Raw genomic sequence first — 17601 nt, 5'->3', positions numbered from 1 at the left:
AAGTAGTCCCAAGGTACTCAGCACGAACGTGCATACTCTGGCACCGAGGTCAGGATTTTAGGCACCTCATTACATTTCTCTTGTTTAAAACCTCCTAGCACACGGATCCCGCTAGCGGGATCAAATTCGACGACATCCGGTGAAATTGCAGAGCGCCAAATTCAAAATATAAAATCGTAATATTAAAAATTCATGAAAATACAAGTGTCTTACATGGTTCAAAAGCTTAGAATCTTGGTAATCGAACTGCATAGTATTCGATTGTCTGAGGACAGCGCCTCACATTAGCATGTTTTCCATATTTCCCAAACCATCACAGGCATCACAAAATAACAAATAAAGATAAAATGAATCACGTACATTTGAAGATCCTCTGTTTGAAATCCCAAGGGTCCCAGCTACACAATGAATGGTCGTTTTGTTCGATAAAGTCCTTCTTTATATCCTAGAAACGCTGTTTTAGTTGGCTCCATTGAATTCAATAATCCACTCCTTCAACATACATACAAAGGATTCCAAAAGGTTACCAGCAAAGTTCATCCAAATAAGTCAAAAATGTTTTTTTATTAATCCTCAGAATGTCTAATCTAAAAAAAAAAACGATAATATTTCAGACTGAGATTACCATGTCCAATAGGAAAGTAAAAGAACGAAGAAGGCTCTTCTGCTGACAATGCAGTTTTTAAATAAATTTTCTGATGTTTGAAGAGATCATATTTGCATTGGCGCTCACCTTGGAAAGACTACAAATACTTCTTCATTTAAAAAAACAACAAGCCTAAAGCCTTGTATAAAAACTGTTGACATCTAGTGACATCTAGTGGAAGCCATTGGATCTGCAACCTGGGAGGCAGAAATGATATCTTCCATTAGTTTCTTCAATTGTTATTGCACTCAACAAAAATATTAACGCAACATGCAACAATTTGTACGATTTCACTGAGTTAAAGTTCATATAAAGAAATCAGTCAATTTAAATTAATGAATTAGGCCCTAATCTATAGATTTCACATGACTGGGAATACAGATCTGTTGGTCACAGATACCTTAAAAAAAAGGTAGTCAGTTTCTGGTGTGACCACCATTTGCCTCATGCAGTGCGACATCTCCTTCACATAAGACAATAGATTTAATGTATTTTTGTATTGAAGACATGTGTTCTGAAAATTACTAACTTGGACTCAGTGAAACTTAAATAAATAAATATTTATTATCAGCCAGCTGGAGAGGTTCCAACAAACTTAAAGCACCAGAGTACACATCGATCTGGAGCTCTTTCGGGGCAGTCCCGTTAGTTCTCTTATATACTGGTAACACAGACAAGTTATATTTGCATGATTTACATTATTCATCATTAACGTTTGGTTCCTGCATGCGACTGGAACCGTCTCCTATCTTAACTTACAGAACATATACTGGGCCTTCTGCCAAAAGGTCTGAGGGGGTCATGACCTTCTCCCCTCATATCTCTACCTACAGGAACCAATGATTGTATGAGGAAAGATGTACTATTCAAGACTCTGTCTTCAGACAACATTTCCCCCACACATGAATATACACCTACCATGGTTGAAGCATTATCCTACATTATTTAATGGATAACAGGAGTTAATGAAATAACATACAGCTCTGAACACCCCACCATACACACCACTCCTACTCCAAGACGCTTGATACATATGGATCCAGAGCTGCATATTAGGAACACAGGTTACCATGGTAATCAGATTTAGAGAATGGGAGATAATAACTCTTTACAATATGTTTTCTATTTAAACTTTATTTAGGGATCTGGAACCAGTGCCCGAGAGGAGGGAGATAAAAGAAAACATGTTTGTGCTGCATTGTGTTTTTTCAGTGACCCTGAATGAGCAAAGCTCTTTCCACATAGACAGGAATAAGGTTTCTCTCCAGTGTGTATTCGCTGGTGTGTAGTCAGGGTGAAATCTAGAGCAAAACTCTTCCCACACTGATCACAGCTATAAGGCTTCTCCCCTGTGTGTATGCATTGGTGTTTAGTCAAGTTTCCTGATTGATTGAAGCTCTTCCCACAATGCTCACAGCTATAAGGTTTCTCTCCTGTGTGTATGCGTTGGTGTCTAGTCAGTTCTAATGATTGATTGAAGCTCTTCTCACACTGATCACAGCTATGAGGCTTCTCTCCTGTGTGTACTCGTTGGTGTGCAATCAGATTGGAATCTCGAACAAAACTCTTCCCACACTGATCACAGCTATAAGGCTTCTCTCCTGTGTGTATGCGTTGGTGTATAGACAGGGGTCCTGATCGATTGAAGCTCTTCCCACACTGATCACAGCTATAAGGCTTCTCTCCTGTGTGTATGCGTTGGTGTGTAATCAGGTCTCCTGATCGACTGAAGCTCTTCCCACACTGATCACAGCTATAAGGTTTCTCTCCTGTGTGTATGCGTTGGTGTGCAGTCAAATTTCCTGAATAATTGAAGCTCTTCCCACACTGATCACAGCTATAAGGCTTCTCTCCTGTGTGTATGCGTTGGTGTGTGGTCAGCGCTCCTGAATGATTGAAACTCTTCCCACACTGTTCACAGCTATAAGGCTTCTCTCCTGTGTGTATGCGTTGGTGTATAATCAGGGATCCTGAATGATTGAAGGTCTTCCCACACTGATCACAGCTATAAGGCTTCTCCCCTGTGTGTATGCGTTGGTGTGTAGTTAGGTGTCCTGACGTATAGAAATTCTTCCCACACTGATCACAGCTATAAGGCTTCTCTCCTGTGTGTATTCGCTGGTGTGTAGTCAGGTGTCCTGAGGTCCAGAAATTCTTCCCACACTGATCACAGCTATAAGGCTTCACTCCTCTGTGTATACGTTGGTGTGTAGTCAGGGAGAAATCTTGAGCAAAACTCTTCCCACACTGATCACAACTATAAGGCTTCTCTCCTGTGTGTATGCGTTGGTGTCTAGTCATGGCGCCTGAATTACTGAAGCTTTTCTCACATTGATCACAGCTATAAGGCTTCTCTCCTGTGTGTATGTGTTGGTGTGTGGTCAGATGTACTAATTGATTGAAGCTCTTCCCACACTGATCACAGCTATAAGGCTTCTCTCCTGTGTGTATGCGTTGATGTCTAGTCAGGGCTCCTGATTTATTGAAGCTCTTCCCACACTGATCACAGCTATAAGATTTCTCTCCTTTGTGTATGAGTTGGTGTGTAGTCAGGTCTCCTGACTGATTGAAGCATTTCCCACAACCAAAGCATGGGTTAGGCCTTTCCCCTATATGAATACTCTGATGAGTTTTTAAGGTTTTAGATGCAGCGAAACTTTTCCCAAACTGAGAGCAGTGGTACGGTTTCTCTCCAGTGTGAATCCGTTTGTGAATTATCAAATCCTTCTGTTTAGCAAAACTCGTCCCACAGTCAGAGCAGCTGTAGTGAGGTTTCTTCCCTATACCTCTATGCTGGTGTTTCTTGAGGTGTTCTGATCTGGAGAGACTCTTCTCTTTCTTGTCAGCATCATGATGTTGAGGCTCCCCAGATGATAAGCCCCTCCCACTGAGAGAGCAACGATTAGGGATGTCCCCTGTGAAACGAAGACATTGAATAGTTAGGTTTTGCAAATATGGGTCCATAAACATATGGGGCGTTACATGAAATTAATGCTTTTTGCATTCCTTAGATATTTTCCAGTAATAATTGTGCACCAATATTCAATTTTAAATCTCTGTTATATGAAATAAAGTGCAGAACACATACAGAACACATGGACAATTCAATTAATATGATTTTTAATATGAATAAACAGTTGCTAAAGTGACATTTCTGCATTTTTCATTTACGTCTGTCCCTCATTTTAAAGGTCTACCCTGTTACATGAACTGAACTCTTGTTTTAATATGGTGAAACTATTCTTTAAAAAAAAAATGTTTTCAAAAGAAAGAACATCTAATAGTCAAATCAGAGTAAAAGCAGGTGGTTCTACCCTTTTTATCAATTTACTGCTATTTTGTGGTGGGAAACTGAGCATCTCAACCCTTCTATCCAGACACAGACATGATAGAGATGTTTTAACAATAACTTTTTATGTGAAGACTGCATTCAATTACTACTTCCTGTTGCACAATACTAGCTTCCATTCCCCCCGTCACAAGCAGATTCATGGCTGATTTAAAGGACTATTTTACCAATGTAGTGTTTTTTTTTTTTCAGTAGTCCCATGTTACGGTCAACCATGTAACTTTATTTGGCACATTGGCTCTTACTATAGTATTTATATTTCATTAAGCCTCTTGAGATGGCAAAACATGTTTTTTATTAAGTTGAACACGTGCTCTTTATAACATGACAATGTTAAAATGATGTGAAATCAAACTATTTGTTTTACCAAGGTACACTTCTTAAAATTGGGTGGAACAACCAGATATTTTCATCAATATATAACTCATCAATTAATTGTTACAGAAGCAGACTGTAGTCTCATCCACACACCATGGTTCTTACTTAATGAAATCACATCTCCATGTTCCTCTTCTTCTCTCTCAGTTCCACTCTGCCCCGGTGTTTTCCTGCAGTCGACCAGACCCAGCAGTAAAGTACAGGGAGGCGATTGACCAGGGGACTCTGGGATGGTGGAGGGGGACGGGTTAGATTTGTCCTGTTGGAAGTATTCAACATAGATTAATATTAAACCAAATAGTTTATTGGGTGCATACTTTGAATATCTCCTTTTTCCTTTAATGTTCAATCGTTCACTACAACCCACAAATCTAAGAGCATTAGATTGGTGGAGGAATGGGCTAGTTTCCACCATATATCTCATACCAGTCATTTCCCTTCAAACAGCGAGGAAGAGGTGAAGCGAGAGGGATAACTGGGCCCAAAATCTGGCTTCTGCCTTATTTGATCGAATATACATTTCATAAAGATTAGGTAGTCAGGAGTGTATTTGTAAAAGTACAACACTTTTCAGGGAAGTCAGGAACCAATATATGTAACGGCTGTGAAATAGCTAGCTAGTTAGCGATGGTGCGCACTAAATAGCGTTTCAATCGGTGACGTCACTGGCTCTGAGACCTTGAAGTAGTAGTTCCCCTTGCTCTGCAAGGGCCGCGGCTTTTGTGGAGCGATGGGTAACGATGCTTCGTGGGTGACTGTTGTTGATGTGTGCAGAGGGTCCCTGGTTCGCGCCCGGGTATGGTCGAGGGGACGGTCTAAAGTTATACTGTTACATATACACTGTCAGTTAGGAAAGGAAAGGCTAGCTTTTTCAAACAGAAATTTGCATCCTGCAGCACAAACTCCAAAACGTTTTGGGACACTGTAAAGTCCATGGAGAGTAAGAGCACCTCCTCTCAACTGCCCACTGCACTGAGGCTAGGAAACAGTCACCACCGATAAATCCAAGAAGCATTTCTTTACGGCTGGCCACGCTTTCCACCTGGCTACCCCAACCCTGGCCAACAGCTCCGCACCCCCTGCAGCTACTGTCCAACTGCTCTTAAACGCTAGTAAAGCTAAATGCATGCTCTTCAACCGATCGCTGCCCGCACCCGCCCGCCCGCCCGCCTAGCATCACTACTCTGGACGGTTTTGACTTAGGTATTTAAAGTTGTCCACATATTCTAGGTGTCTGGCTAGAATGTAAACTCTCCTTCCAGACTCACATTAAGCATCTCCAATCCAAAGTTAAATCTAGAATCGGCTTCCTATTTCGCAACAAAGCCTCCTTCACTCATGCTACCAAACATACCCTCGTAAAACTGACTATCCTGCCGATCCTTGACTTTGGCGATGTAATTTACAACATAGCCTCCAACACTCTACTCAGCAAATTGGATTAAGTCTGTTTTGTCATCAAAGCCCCATATACTACCCACCATTGCAACCTGTATGCTCTTGTTGGCTGGTCCTTGCTACATATTCATCGCCAAACCCACTGGCTCCAGGTCATCTACAAGTCTTTGCTAGGTAAAGATCTGCCTTATCTCAGATCACTGGTCACCATAGCAGCACCCACCTGTAGCATGCACTCCAGCAGGTATATTTCACTGGTCATCCCCAAAGCCAGCACCTGCTTTGGCCGCCTTTCCTTCCAGTTCTCTGCTGCCAATGACTGGAACGAATTGCAAAAATCACTGAAGTTGAAGACTTATATCCCCCTCACCAACTTCAAGCATTTGCTGTCAGAGCAGCTTACCGATCGCTGCAGCTGTACACAGCCAATCTGTAAATAGCCCATCCAACCAAATACCTACCTCATCCCCATATTTGTTTTTTTTCTGCTCTTTTGCACACCAGTATTTATTCCAGTATTTATAATTGCACATCCTCAACTGCACATCTATCACTCCAGTGTTAATTGCTAAATTGAAATGACTTTGCCACTATGGCCTATTTATTGCCTTACCTCCTTACTTCATCTGCACACACTGTATACAGATTTTCTATTGTGGTATTTACTGTACTTTGTTTATCCCACGTGTAACTCTGTTGTTTTTGTCGCACTGCTTTGCTTTATCTTGTCCAGGTCGCAGTTGTAAATGACAACTTGTTCTCAACTGGCCTACCTGGTTAAATAAAAAGAAAATATGGTAGTAGTGCCTGGACGTTACTAGTTACCACAAACAAAGCCATAAACCACGCACATTTCTAAAATGTATCTTATTAAAATGTGATTTTAACCCTAACCTTAACAACACTTCTGACTTTATGCCTAACCTTAAATAAATGAAAATGCGATATAGACGTCTGTGGCTGTGGAAACACGCATGTCTGCCCTCTCATTGGCTATTATGTTCCCACCTGATCTTGTCTCTTTACCGATTGACTTCCATTTAAGAAAACATTTATTTTCTTTGTTAGAACGGACACTTGAGTATCTGGTCAAATAATGGATAATGTGTTCAAAAGGAATGTGAACACTTTGGGAGGAAGGAGAGATAATTAGTTCATAGTCGCAGATTCCTAAACATGATATAGTAGTAGGCTTCTTTGACGAAGAAAAAAATTTCCAACAAGTTGTACCGTGATGTTTTTGTTGTTGTTGTTGAGCCGTTTAAACCGAGCACAGGAAGTGGAGGATCAAAGACGATGAAAACTAGGCCGAGACATTTTGTACAACACAGCACTTATACTGTTAAAGCCAGACTTACCCGATCCATTGTGGAAGCTATTATTTCTTTGTATGGAATGAAATATTGTTGGCTACAGTAACAGTAGACTACTTTGTTGTAGTGTAGAGACTAGGGAGTTGCGGAGAGAAAATTCGATTCTCAAGGCTGCAACTGATGCGCCCCTAGACCAGAGCAATCAAACATCTATTTTCATTTCAAAACGGAATTAAGTTCAAACAAATAAACGTCTCATGAAGCCTAATATTTCTTCAGAAAGTTCCTGGATAACATTTTACGTGATCTATAAAAGTCGAGTAAAGTCAAGAAAACGTTCAACACCCCCTCTCGCTAAGAATCCTGTAGTTTGTTATCGTCTACCCTTGCCTGGCAGTAACTTGGAATACATGGGCAAAGAGGGAGTATCTGAATAGGCCTTTAAAACGTTTTTTTTTTTATTAACAACAAATCAATACAGGAAGTACATATGGGAAAACAAGTTTATATAAATAACATACAAAGGACAATTGGGCTGGGGGGCGGGGCTAGGGGGTACAATATCACATTACACAAGGACCATAAGGGACATACATACACTCATTATTCTAACAGCTTTTTTGTTAGTAGAGTATTTAATTGTCTTAAAGTACAGTTCAATTTATTTTTGTAAGGTAATAAAACTTGGTGTTTTGTTTGTAAATTTACATTTGTGAATATGAAATTTGGACAAAAAGAATAATGAAATTAATTACATAGAAATAAGCTGAAACCATTTTATCATAGGTAAAGAATCCAAGCAGTACATCTCTCCACAACAGGGTAAAATCTTCATAAATGTGTTCAATTATAAATCTACTGATGTCTTGCCACAGTTTTCTTACATGAATACAATGCCAAAAAAAGATGCAACACTGTTTCTGGGTGGTCATTACAAAAGGAGCAATTTGAGTTGATGTTTTCCTTAAACTTCTTCATATAGTGGTTAGCAGGATAATATTTATTAATAATTTAAAAGGAAACTTACTTAATTTTGTTAACAGGTGTGTGGCAACATTCAAACTTTTTCCCAACAGATATTATCAATAAATCCATTCCAATAAGGCATGACATAATGTATAGATACAACATCCTGCTGAAACAAGGTTCGTATCGCTCTGTTGTTGAATGGACCAAAAAATAAACACATCTTTCCTGCTGATGAGTCAACAGGGTTAATGGAGGGTAGGCTCTGAGGGCCAGGTCTTGACACGTTCCTGAATAACAATGCAACACCTGAGGGAATGGCATATAAAACTATTGCAAAATCTTTAGGTGTTACAGGGACCTTGTAAAGTGATAAGAATTCCTTATCTGAATAGGCCTCTCGTGAGGGGGTGTCTGAGAATGACTTCTTCTGGTCTTTCGCTGCTGCTGTAATGGCAGCTGCTGTTCACTACCAGCACTGATAGGACAAAGAGCTGTTTATGCAAGTCTTTGCAATGGGTGCATCAAACCTAATTCACAAGTAATTATCCGGTCAAAAATAAACGTAAGTCCAGTGGTGAACAAAGTACCCAATTGTCATACCTGAGTAAAGTAAAGATACCATAATAGAAAATGACTCAAGTAAAAGTTAGTCACCCAGTAAAATTCTACTTGAGTAAAAGTCTAAAAGTATTTGTTTTCTAATATACTTATGTATCAAAATAAATGTAATTGCTCAAATATACTTAAGTATTAAAAGTAAAAGTATGAATAATTCAAATGTCCTTATACTAAGCAACCCAGACAGCACCATTTTCTTGTTTTTAAACATTTACGGATAGGCAGGGACACACTCCAACACTCAGACATAATTGACAAAAAAAACATTTGTGTTTAGTGAGTCCGCCATATTAGAGGAAGTAGGGAGGACCAGGGATGTTCTCTTGATAAGTGTGTGAATCGAACCATTTTCTGTACAGCTAAGCATTCAAAATGTAACGAGTACTTTTGCGTGTCAGGGAAAATGTATTTTCTTTAGGAATGTAGTGAAGTAAAAGTAAGTTGTAAATATATAAATACTAAAGTAAAGTACAGATTCCCCAAAAACTAGTTAAGTAACATTTTAAAGTATTTTTACTTAAGTATTTTATACCACTGCGTAAGTCTTTCTTCTAAACTAAACTACAGCCAAATGTATTGTATTTATAACTAACTCCCTTCTGTCTATGTATATAACTTGTATACAATCAAATAAATAACAATAAACATAATGCTTTTATAGCTACAATAAAGCTAACGTTAGCTAGCTAATGACAAGCGCATCTCTGCTGCCTGAATGCTTTCACGTTTCTCTCGTCTGGGTTTCTTGTTGTTAGCTAGCACATGGACAAGCAGTAGCCTACTGCAGTAGTAAGACTACACAAATTACCAACATTTTATTTGTACTCTGCACAAATCATTGAGGACAGTCAGCCCTCGAATGCTAGCTAACGAACCTTAGTCTCAATGTTACAATCAACTGTCTGTATGCTGATTACAGGTTTAACTAACGTTAGTTGAATGTAACATTGACACGGTCTGTGTGCTGACTACAAGTTTAACTAACGTTAGTTGATTATAACATTGACCCTTAACGGATGATCGCTCCATGTGTGGTTCCCAGCATGAAGCATGGAGGAGAAGGTGTGGGGGTGCTTTGCTGGTGACACTGTCGGTAATTTATTTCGAATTAGGTACACTTAACCAGCATGGCTACCACAGCATTCTGCAGCGATACGCCAACCCAGCTGTCTTGCGCTTAGTGGGACTATCATTTGTTTTTCAACAGGACAATAACCTAAAACACACCTCCAGGCTGTATCAGGACTATTTGACCAATAACAAGAGTGATGGAGTGCTGCATCCAAATGAAGTGATGTCGCCGGAGGGGATGGCTGCCGTCTTACTAGCTCTTTACCAACCATGCTATTTTATAGTTTTTTTCTCATTGTTCCTAACTTGTTTTGTACATAATGTTGCTGCTACCGTCTCTTATGACCGAAAAGAGCTTCTGGACATCAGAACTGCGATTACTCACCTCAGATTAGACAGTGTTTTTTTTCAATGAGCTGGACGGGAGGGATATACTGCCCGACCAGGCCCAGATTCCCGTCATTCGCTGGAGAAGGAAACTGAGATTTTGCGGAAAAAGATCAGGGTGCCTTGTGAGGATCAGGCGACAAGTGGCTAATCTGCCTTTGCCTTCCATCCTGCTAGCTAACATTCAATCGCTGGAAAATAAATGGGAGGTTTTGCGAGCAAAGTTACAAGTAATTAAAGAGCAGCAGTAAAATTGCAATAGCGAGACTATATACAGGGGGGTACTGATAAAGAATCAATTTGCGAGGCACCGGTTAGTTGAGGTTGTTGTTAGGTGGAGCGGCACAGGGGAACCCAAGAGCAGACTCAGACGAGGAAACTGGATAAATAAACCAAAATATTTATTGCCAAACAGGGAGAGAGTGCAGACCAGAGGAAGCTCAGGTGGTTGTAGGAAACCAGATGTGGAGGCTGAGGTTGGAGTGAGACAGGGTAAACAGGTCTGGAGGGGAATCCAAGGGAGTGATAGTGAGCTGAGTCTAGAACAGGGTAGCAGGGTGGTGAGATGTGGAACAGGAGACATGGACCAGTCAGAGCGGCAAAGCTGCAGTGAGAGGATAAACAGTGTCAGGCAGGGATACAGGCACAGCAGGATAACAGGATCTTGAATAATCATAAATAGCTAGAAGAGATTACGATCTGGCAGAGTGGAAGTGGCAGGACTGAGTATTTGTAGAGGTCTTGATTATGGAACGGGTTGCAGTTGGTTGGGATCTGCTCTGACTCCAGCACAGCTGTCTCCAACCACACAGAGAGGGAGAGAGAGAGAGTGTACTGGGGGAGTGGCTGCAGGTCAAGAACACACCGGATGAACACAAGAGGGCATAGCAGGAGCAGATGTGACAGTTGTATGTACATGTAGTTATTAGGCAGGATGGTCGTCGATAAGCCGAGGAGGTGGAGGAGCTGCTGCAAGAGGGGACAGAGGACTGGAGCAGACTGGTTTAATTAAGGACACATGGGAGGTGGGGTGGATTTTGAGAGAGTCTGGGAGTTTCAGATGCACAGCAGAAGGGTTTATGACATGATCAATCTCAAAGGGACCAATGAATCGGGGGGCTAGTTTTTTGGAAACCACATTCAAGGGCAAATCCTTAGATGAAAGCCATACCTTTTGGCCTGGAGTGTGGACTGGGACTGAAGCACGGCGACGGTTAGCTTGGGATTGGGTCCTGGCGGAGGCACGAAAAAAAGCCGCCCGTGCCCTCCTCCAGTTGCGATGACAACGGCGCATGTGGTCCTGGACTGAGGGCACCGCTACTTCGACCTCTTGGGCAGGGAACAAGGGTTGGTAACCCAGAGCACACTCAAAGGGTGACATACCTGATGAGGCGTTGATGAGGGTGTTGTGGGCATATTCCACCCAGGGTAGCTGGGCACTCCAGGAAGAAGGGTTAGCAGGAGGAAGTCACACAGCGTAGGGCAGTCTCCAACTCCTGGTTGGCCCGCTCGGTCTGGCCGTTAGTCTGGGGGTGATATCCAGATGAAAGGCTAACATTAATACCAATTTCTGTGTAGAAGTCTCTCCATACTTGGGAAGTAAACTGGGGTCCCCTGTCAGAAATTATGTCAATAGGGATGCCATGCAGCCGCAGCACATGGGATACCAGCAGGTCCGCAGTTTCCCTGGAGGAAGGAAGCTTAGAGAGGGGAATGAAGTGAGCCGCTTTGGAAAATCTGTCAATAATAGTGAGGATGACTGAGTTACCGTTAGATGGGGGATGACCAGTGACGAAGTCCAGAGCTATGTGTGACCAGGGGCAACTGGGCATGGGAAGAGGGCGAAGCAGACCGGACGTAGGTTTGCTGGAGGTTTTGTTCCGGGCACAGACCGAGCAGGCTGAGATGAATTCCCGAGTGTCTCTCTCCATGGTGGGCCACCAAAATCGCTGACGCAAGAAGGCGATAGTCCGATTCACGCCAGGGTGACAGGTGAGGTGAGTAGAATGGGCCCACTGAAGAACTTCAGAGCGAACTGAATCTGGCACAAACAGAGCCTTACACAGACCGTTTCCTGGATCAGGCTGGTTCAACTGAGACTGGCAAACATGGGACTCAATCTCCCAGGAGACAGCAGGAGGATGGCATAATAGTTTCTGGCTCGGAACCTGTGTAGTCTGCTGTGAACTGACGGGAGAGGGCGTCAGGCTTGGTATTCTTAGATCCCAGTTTAGTGAGAAGTTGAATCTTCCGAAAAACAATGCCCACCTGGCCTGCCGAGAGTTCAGATATTTGGAGGCCTGGATGTAGGCTAGGTTTTTGTGATCCGTCCACACAATGAAGGGGAGGACCAAACCCTCTAACCATTTCTCAAGAGCCAGCTTCACGGCCAGAAGTTCCCAGTTTCCTATGTCAAAATGTATCTCTGCAGGTGAGAGCTTGCGTGACAAGGCACATGGATGTAGCTTCTGATCCAAACGCAGCGTAGCCTAGTGGTTAGAGCATTGGACTAGTAACCGGAAGGTTGCGAGTTCAAATCCCCGAGCTGACAAGGTCCAAATCTGTCGTTCTGCCCCTGAACAGGCAGTTAACCCACTATTCCCAGGCCGTCATTGAAAATAAGAATGTGTTCTTAACTGACTTGCCTGGTTAAATTAAAAAATAATAAAAAATAATAAATAAAAAAAGGTGAAGGTTGAGCACGGCCTCAGTGACCCATCCTTTTTCTTGACAAAGAAAAGGTTATATAACCTGCTACTGGGGAGAGGAGCTCCAGGCTGAAGCTCGATAGCGCAGTTGTACGGCCGATGAGGCGGGAGAGAAGGGGTGTGAACACAGGAGCTAGACCGTGACACTCTGGAGGAACAGAAGACAGGTCCGGGGGTTCTGGAATGGACTGGGGTGCAGACAAGGCAGGTGGAAGGGCAGAATGTAGACAATTGGAATGACAAAATTTACTCTAAATAGTTACCCTCCCGGTGGCCCAGTGAATCTGTGGGTTGTGTAGCTTTAACCATGAATGACCCAGAACCAGGGGAGAGTAAGGACAGTCGATTAAGTGGAAACTGATCTTTTCCTGGAGATTTCCAGAGAGACGCAGGATAACAGGAACGGTTCTCTCACAGGCACAGAAAATTAGCTTTCCATTAAGAGCGTTGGCATCGAGAGGTGAATCGAGTGAAACAGTGTCCAGACCCAACTGGTTAATGACCCCTTGGTCCAGGAAGCTCTCGCCGGCGCCTGAATCGATGACAGCAGACAGAGGAAAAGCCTGGCTCTGCCACACAAGGTTGGCTTCAAGCAAAGGTCTGGGAGATGATGGGCAGGCGATTTGGCTCAACAGTATATCCCCCACTACTGCTGAGCCCCCTCTTTTGCTGGACGCAGGGAACAAGTGGAGACCACCAGGTGACCAACCTGGCCACAATGTAGTCAGCTCCTAGTACTGATACTCCTAGCCTCTCCTCTGGAGATAGACGGGTCTGGCCGAGCTGCAAGGGTTCAGGATTAGAACATGCCTGGAGATGCAATGCAGTCGGAGGAGGAGGAGAGCAAGGCCCCGAAGCAGATGTTATGGGACATGCAATCCTACCTACCCTCTCCCTTCAACGCTCACGGAGATGGTTGTCAATGCGGATAGTGGGAGAAATGAGTTCTTCAAGTCCATCAAGCTCCTCTCTGGACACCAACTCATCTTTGAGGGTCTCCGCGAGTGCATTCTAGAATGCTCCCTGAAGGGCCTTCTAATTCCAGCCACTCTCTGTGGCGAGGGTGCGGAACTCACGTGCCATTTCAGCCACATTCTGGGAGCCTTGACGAAGGAACAGGAGTTGTTTAGTGGCATCCTTACCACAGACCGGGTGGTCGAAGACCTTCCTCATCTCCTCTGTGAATCTACCGTAGGAGAAGCAGATGGGTGACTGTCTCTCCCACAACTCAGTGGCCCAGGAAAGGCTCCCGGGGCAGAGAAGAAGGACTTGGGACTGGTTGTGATCTCTGGGCGGAGGTTCGGGCCCGTAGGTCAGACAGGCTCCGTGAAAACTCCTTGATGTTCTCGAGAAGGGCTTTCAGGGCTTAATCATGTTGTTCGAGCAGTGCCTCTTGACCAACGTGAGTTTGGTGGAGAGTAGTGGAGTCTGCTGGGTTCATCTCTTGGCCAGATCGTACTGTTAGGTGGAGAGGCACAGGGGAACCCAAGAGCAGACTCAGACGAGGAAACTGGATGAATAACCCAAAATATTTATTGCCAAACAGAGAGAGATGGAGTGCAGGCCATAGGAAGCTCGGGTGGTTGTAGGAAACCTGATGTGGAGGCTGAGGTTGGAGTGAGCTGGGTTGAGACAGGGTAAAGGGAAATCCAAGGGAGTGATGGTGAGCTGAATCCAGAGCATGGTAGCAGGGTGGTGAGATGTGGAACAGGAGACATGGACCAGTCAGAGCGGCAAAGCTGCAGTGAGAGGATAAACAGTAAGTGGAAGTGGCAGGACTGAGTATTTGTAGAGGTCTTGATTATGGAACAGATTGCAGCTGGTGGGGATCTGCTCTGACTCCAGCACACCTGTCTCCAACCACACAATCACTGAGAGAGGGAGAGAGGGAGAGAGAGAGAGAGAGAGTTGTGACGACCCTCCCACTCTGTCTGCCGTATTCTCTCTTTGTTGTTTCCTTATTAGGATGCTGGTGGGCGGAGTTGGGAGGGTCATCAGCTACATGGGAAATCTACATATCTCATCTCTCTTCTGTGGTGCTCAGGGTGATTGTCAATTCTCGGGTTGTGGTCTGGTGTGTTCAGCAGAGGGGAAGAGCGAGATTTTTTTGTGTGACTATGGCGTCTTATGTAGATGAGTTCATTCGCTTTCCATCGGAGGAGTTGTTAGATTTAGGTACTAAAGAACAGCTGTTGAAGGTCGCTGAACACTACAAGGTTGAGATTAGTGATAAACGTCTAAAGAATTCTATTAGGTTGATATTGAAGGCCAAGCTGATGGAGAGTGGTGTTCTTGAAGTTACCACTGTGCCAGCCTCTGCTGAGAATTTGTCGTCTCCCCATAACGTTAAAATGGCCATTCCATCGGTTAGTCCTAGTAGCCTTCTTTTTGAACAGGAGAAAGAACTGCTTCTGTTACAGCTGGAGCATGATCGTGAGAAGCTAAAGCATGATCGTGAGAAGCTAGAGCATGATCGTGAGAAGCTAGAGCATGATCGTGTAAAGTATGAAAAGGAATTGGCATTTAAACAAGATATGGAGCATGCTAAAATCAAGTTGCAACAAGAACGTATAGAGTTGGTTAGGGAAGGAAAGATCTCAGGGGAGAGTTTGTTTTGGGAAGGTGACTCAGATTTACCTAGGGGTAGTTCCTCTTTTGGTCGTGCCCCAGAGACATTTGATATTGTTGGGAACTTACGGTTATTGCCTCAGTTTAATGAAAGGGACCCCGAGACATTCTTTTCGTTGTTTGAGCGTGTTGCTGATGCTAGGAGTTGGCCTGATTCTGACCGCACTTTAATGTTGCAGTGTGTGCTGACTGGTAAAGCGCAGGAAACATATTCAGCTCTTAGTGTACACGACAGTGCCAATTATGATAAAGTTAAAACAGCTGTGTTACAGATTTATGAACTGGTCCCTGAGGCTTACCGCCAACGATTTAGAACTTGATGATAAGCAGACTCATGTTGAGTTTGCGTGACAATTATCTTTACAGTTTAATCGCTGGTGTTCCGCCTCTGCAGTTGTGACTTTCCAAGGGCTGTGTGATCTGATTATGTTAGAGCAATTTAAGGACACAATTCCTGATCATATTGCCACGTATATTAATGAACAGAAAGTAACGAATGTCACTGAAGCTGCGGTTTTGGCGGACGAGTATGTGTTGACTCACAAAAGTGTCTTTGCAGAGCCCCGTATTCGGAAAGAGTGGGGGCGTTCGGATAGATTTGGGCTTCGCTCACCGAGATACTTTGGTTCACGGGGTGAGTTCTATTCAACTAGGGTTCAGCCTGACTCCCATGGTAAACCTGACTTTGGGCAGGAGTGTCACTACTGTCAAGGTTCAGGTCATTGGAAAAACGAATGTCCACTTCTCGGGTCAAAGGGTGCTTACGCTAAATCTAAGCCTACCGCGTTAGCTGCACCTGTTCCACATCAGTTCACTCATGACTCGTTTCCTCAGGCCCAAGAGAATGTGAAAGTCCATATTGATCCAGACTATTTACCTTTCATTACAGAAGGTTTTGTGTCTATGTTAGGAAGTAAATACCTAGTGCTAGTGAAGATCTTGAGAGACACAGGTGCCTCTTGAGTCATTTGTGTTGGAGTCTGTGTTACCCTTTTCTGCTGAGACTGATTCGGGGAATAGTGTTCTAATTAGGGGAATAGGTTTGAACACTCTGTCAGTTCCATTGCATAAACTGATGTTGGATTGTGGGCTGGTGAAGGGTGAAGTAGTTGTAGGGGTGCGTCCTTCGTTGCCTATTGAGGGTATCGACGTTATCCTTGGGAATAACTTGGCTGGTGAGTGTGTATGGCCTGTCGTGTTTCCATCTCTAGTGGTTTCCACTAAGCCGTCATTTGTTGGGATTCCGGATGAGAGTGTACAGAGTTTCCCAGAGGTGTTTGCTGCGTGTGCAGTGACACGTTCTATGAGCCGTGGCGAACTGGTCACTGCGCCGACTAATGATAATAATACAAAGAAGTATGTCACTGTTTTCCCTGTTATCCCATTATCTGTAACCCGCTCAGATCTAATCAATGCGGGATCAACGGGATGACCCCACGTTAGAAGAGTTGCGGGACCAAATTGTGCCTGTAGAACAGTTGGGAGATGTCGCCCATGGCTATTTTCTCCAAGAGGATGTCCTGATGAGAAAGTGGGTGTCTCATGATAGTTGTTTTCTGGGGGAGGCAATTAGTCAGGTTGTTGTACCAGTTAAGCTTCGTGAGTTGGTGTTGGAAACTTCCCACAGCGACGTTGCTGGACATATGGGGGTGAGGAAAACCTACAATCGCATATTAAGACATTTCTTTTGGCCTAGATTAAAGAGGGATGTTTCAGATTTTATCAAAACTTGTCACACCTGTCAATTAACTGGTAAGCCTAATCAAGCTATTAAACATGTACCATTGTTTCCTATTCCTGTACTCAGCCAACCTTTTGAGTATCTGATTATTGACTGTGTGGGTCCTCTGCCTCATTCTAAAATGGGTAGCAGTTACCTGTTCACTGTGATGTGTCAGACACTAGGTTTCCTGCTGCCTATCCTCTCCGATCTATCACGACTAAACCTGTGTTAAAAGCTTTGACTCAGTTCTCTCATTGATCCCTAAGGTCATTCAGAGTGATCAAGGATCTAATTTCACCTCTAATCTGTTTAGTCAGGTTCTTCAACAGCTCCATATTAACACAATTTGTCTAGCGCCTATCACGCGCAAAGTCAAGGAGCACTGGAACGTTTCCATCAAACACTTAAGTCTT

At 43.4% G+C, this 17601-nt stretch overlaps 1 protein-coding gene and 1 long non-coding RNA gene across 5 annotated transcripts; both read right to left on the bottom strand.

Moving 5' to 3' along the window:
* Nucleotides 1-1034: 1034 nt before the first annotated feature.
* On the bottom strand, nt 1035-7268 carry LOC109876928 (zinc finger protein 883-like). Of its 4 annotated transcripts, none has more exons than XM_031819428.1 (3): nt 7130-7261; nt 4467-4632; nt 1035-3561 (listed from the first exon to the last, which is right to left on the bottom strand). In XM_031819428.1, exons 1-3 carry the CDS (start codon nt 7136-7138, stop codon nt 1784-1786), a joined length of 1953 nt encoding a protein of 650 aa, XP_031675288.1. In that variant the 5' UTR covers nt 7139-7261; the 3' UTR covers nt 1035-1783. The 4 variants fall into 4 exon arrangements, with proteins under 4 accessions (XP_031675288.1, XP_031675286.1, XP_031675287.1 ...); XM_031819426.1 differs by lacking the exon at nt 7130-7261 and adding an exon at nt 5995-7113; XM_031819427.1 differs by lacking the exon at nt 7130-7261 and adding an exon at nt 5995-7112 and having other exon boundaries at nt 4479-4632.
* Nucleotides 7269-10509: 3241 nt separating this feature from the next.
* LOC116369301 (uncharacterized) lies at nt 10510-14619 on the bottom strand. Its single transcript, XR_004208619.1, has 2 exons — nt 13980-14619; nt 10510-10733 (listed from the first exon to the last, which is right to left on the bottom strand). It is a non-coding gene; the product is annotated as an uncharacterized LOC116369301 (long non-coding RNA).
* Nucleotides 14620-17601: the final 2982 nt, after the last annotated feature.

This window comes from Oncorhynchus kisutch, unplaced genomic scaffold (assembly GCF_002021735.2).
Source record: "Oncorhynchus kisutch isolate 150728-3 unplaced genomic scaffold, Okis_V2 scaffold2146, whole genome shotgun sequence".
Taxonomy (NCBI): domain Eukaryota; kingdom Metazoa; phylum Chordata; class Actinopteri; order Salmoniformes; family Salmonidae; genus Oncorhynchus; species Oncorhynchus kisutch.
The sequence above is the reverse complement of the archived record's forward strand: the minus strand, read 5'-3'. Positions and strand labels throughout refer to the sequence as shown.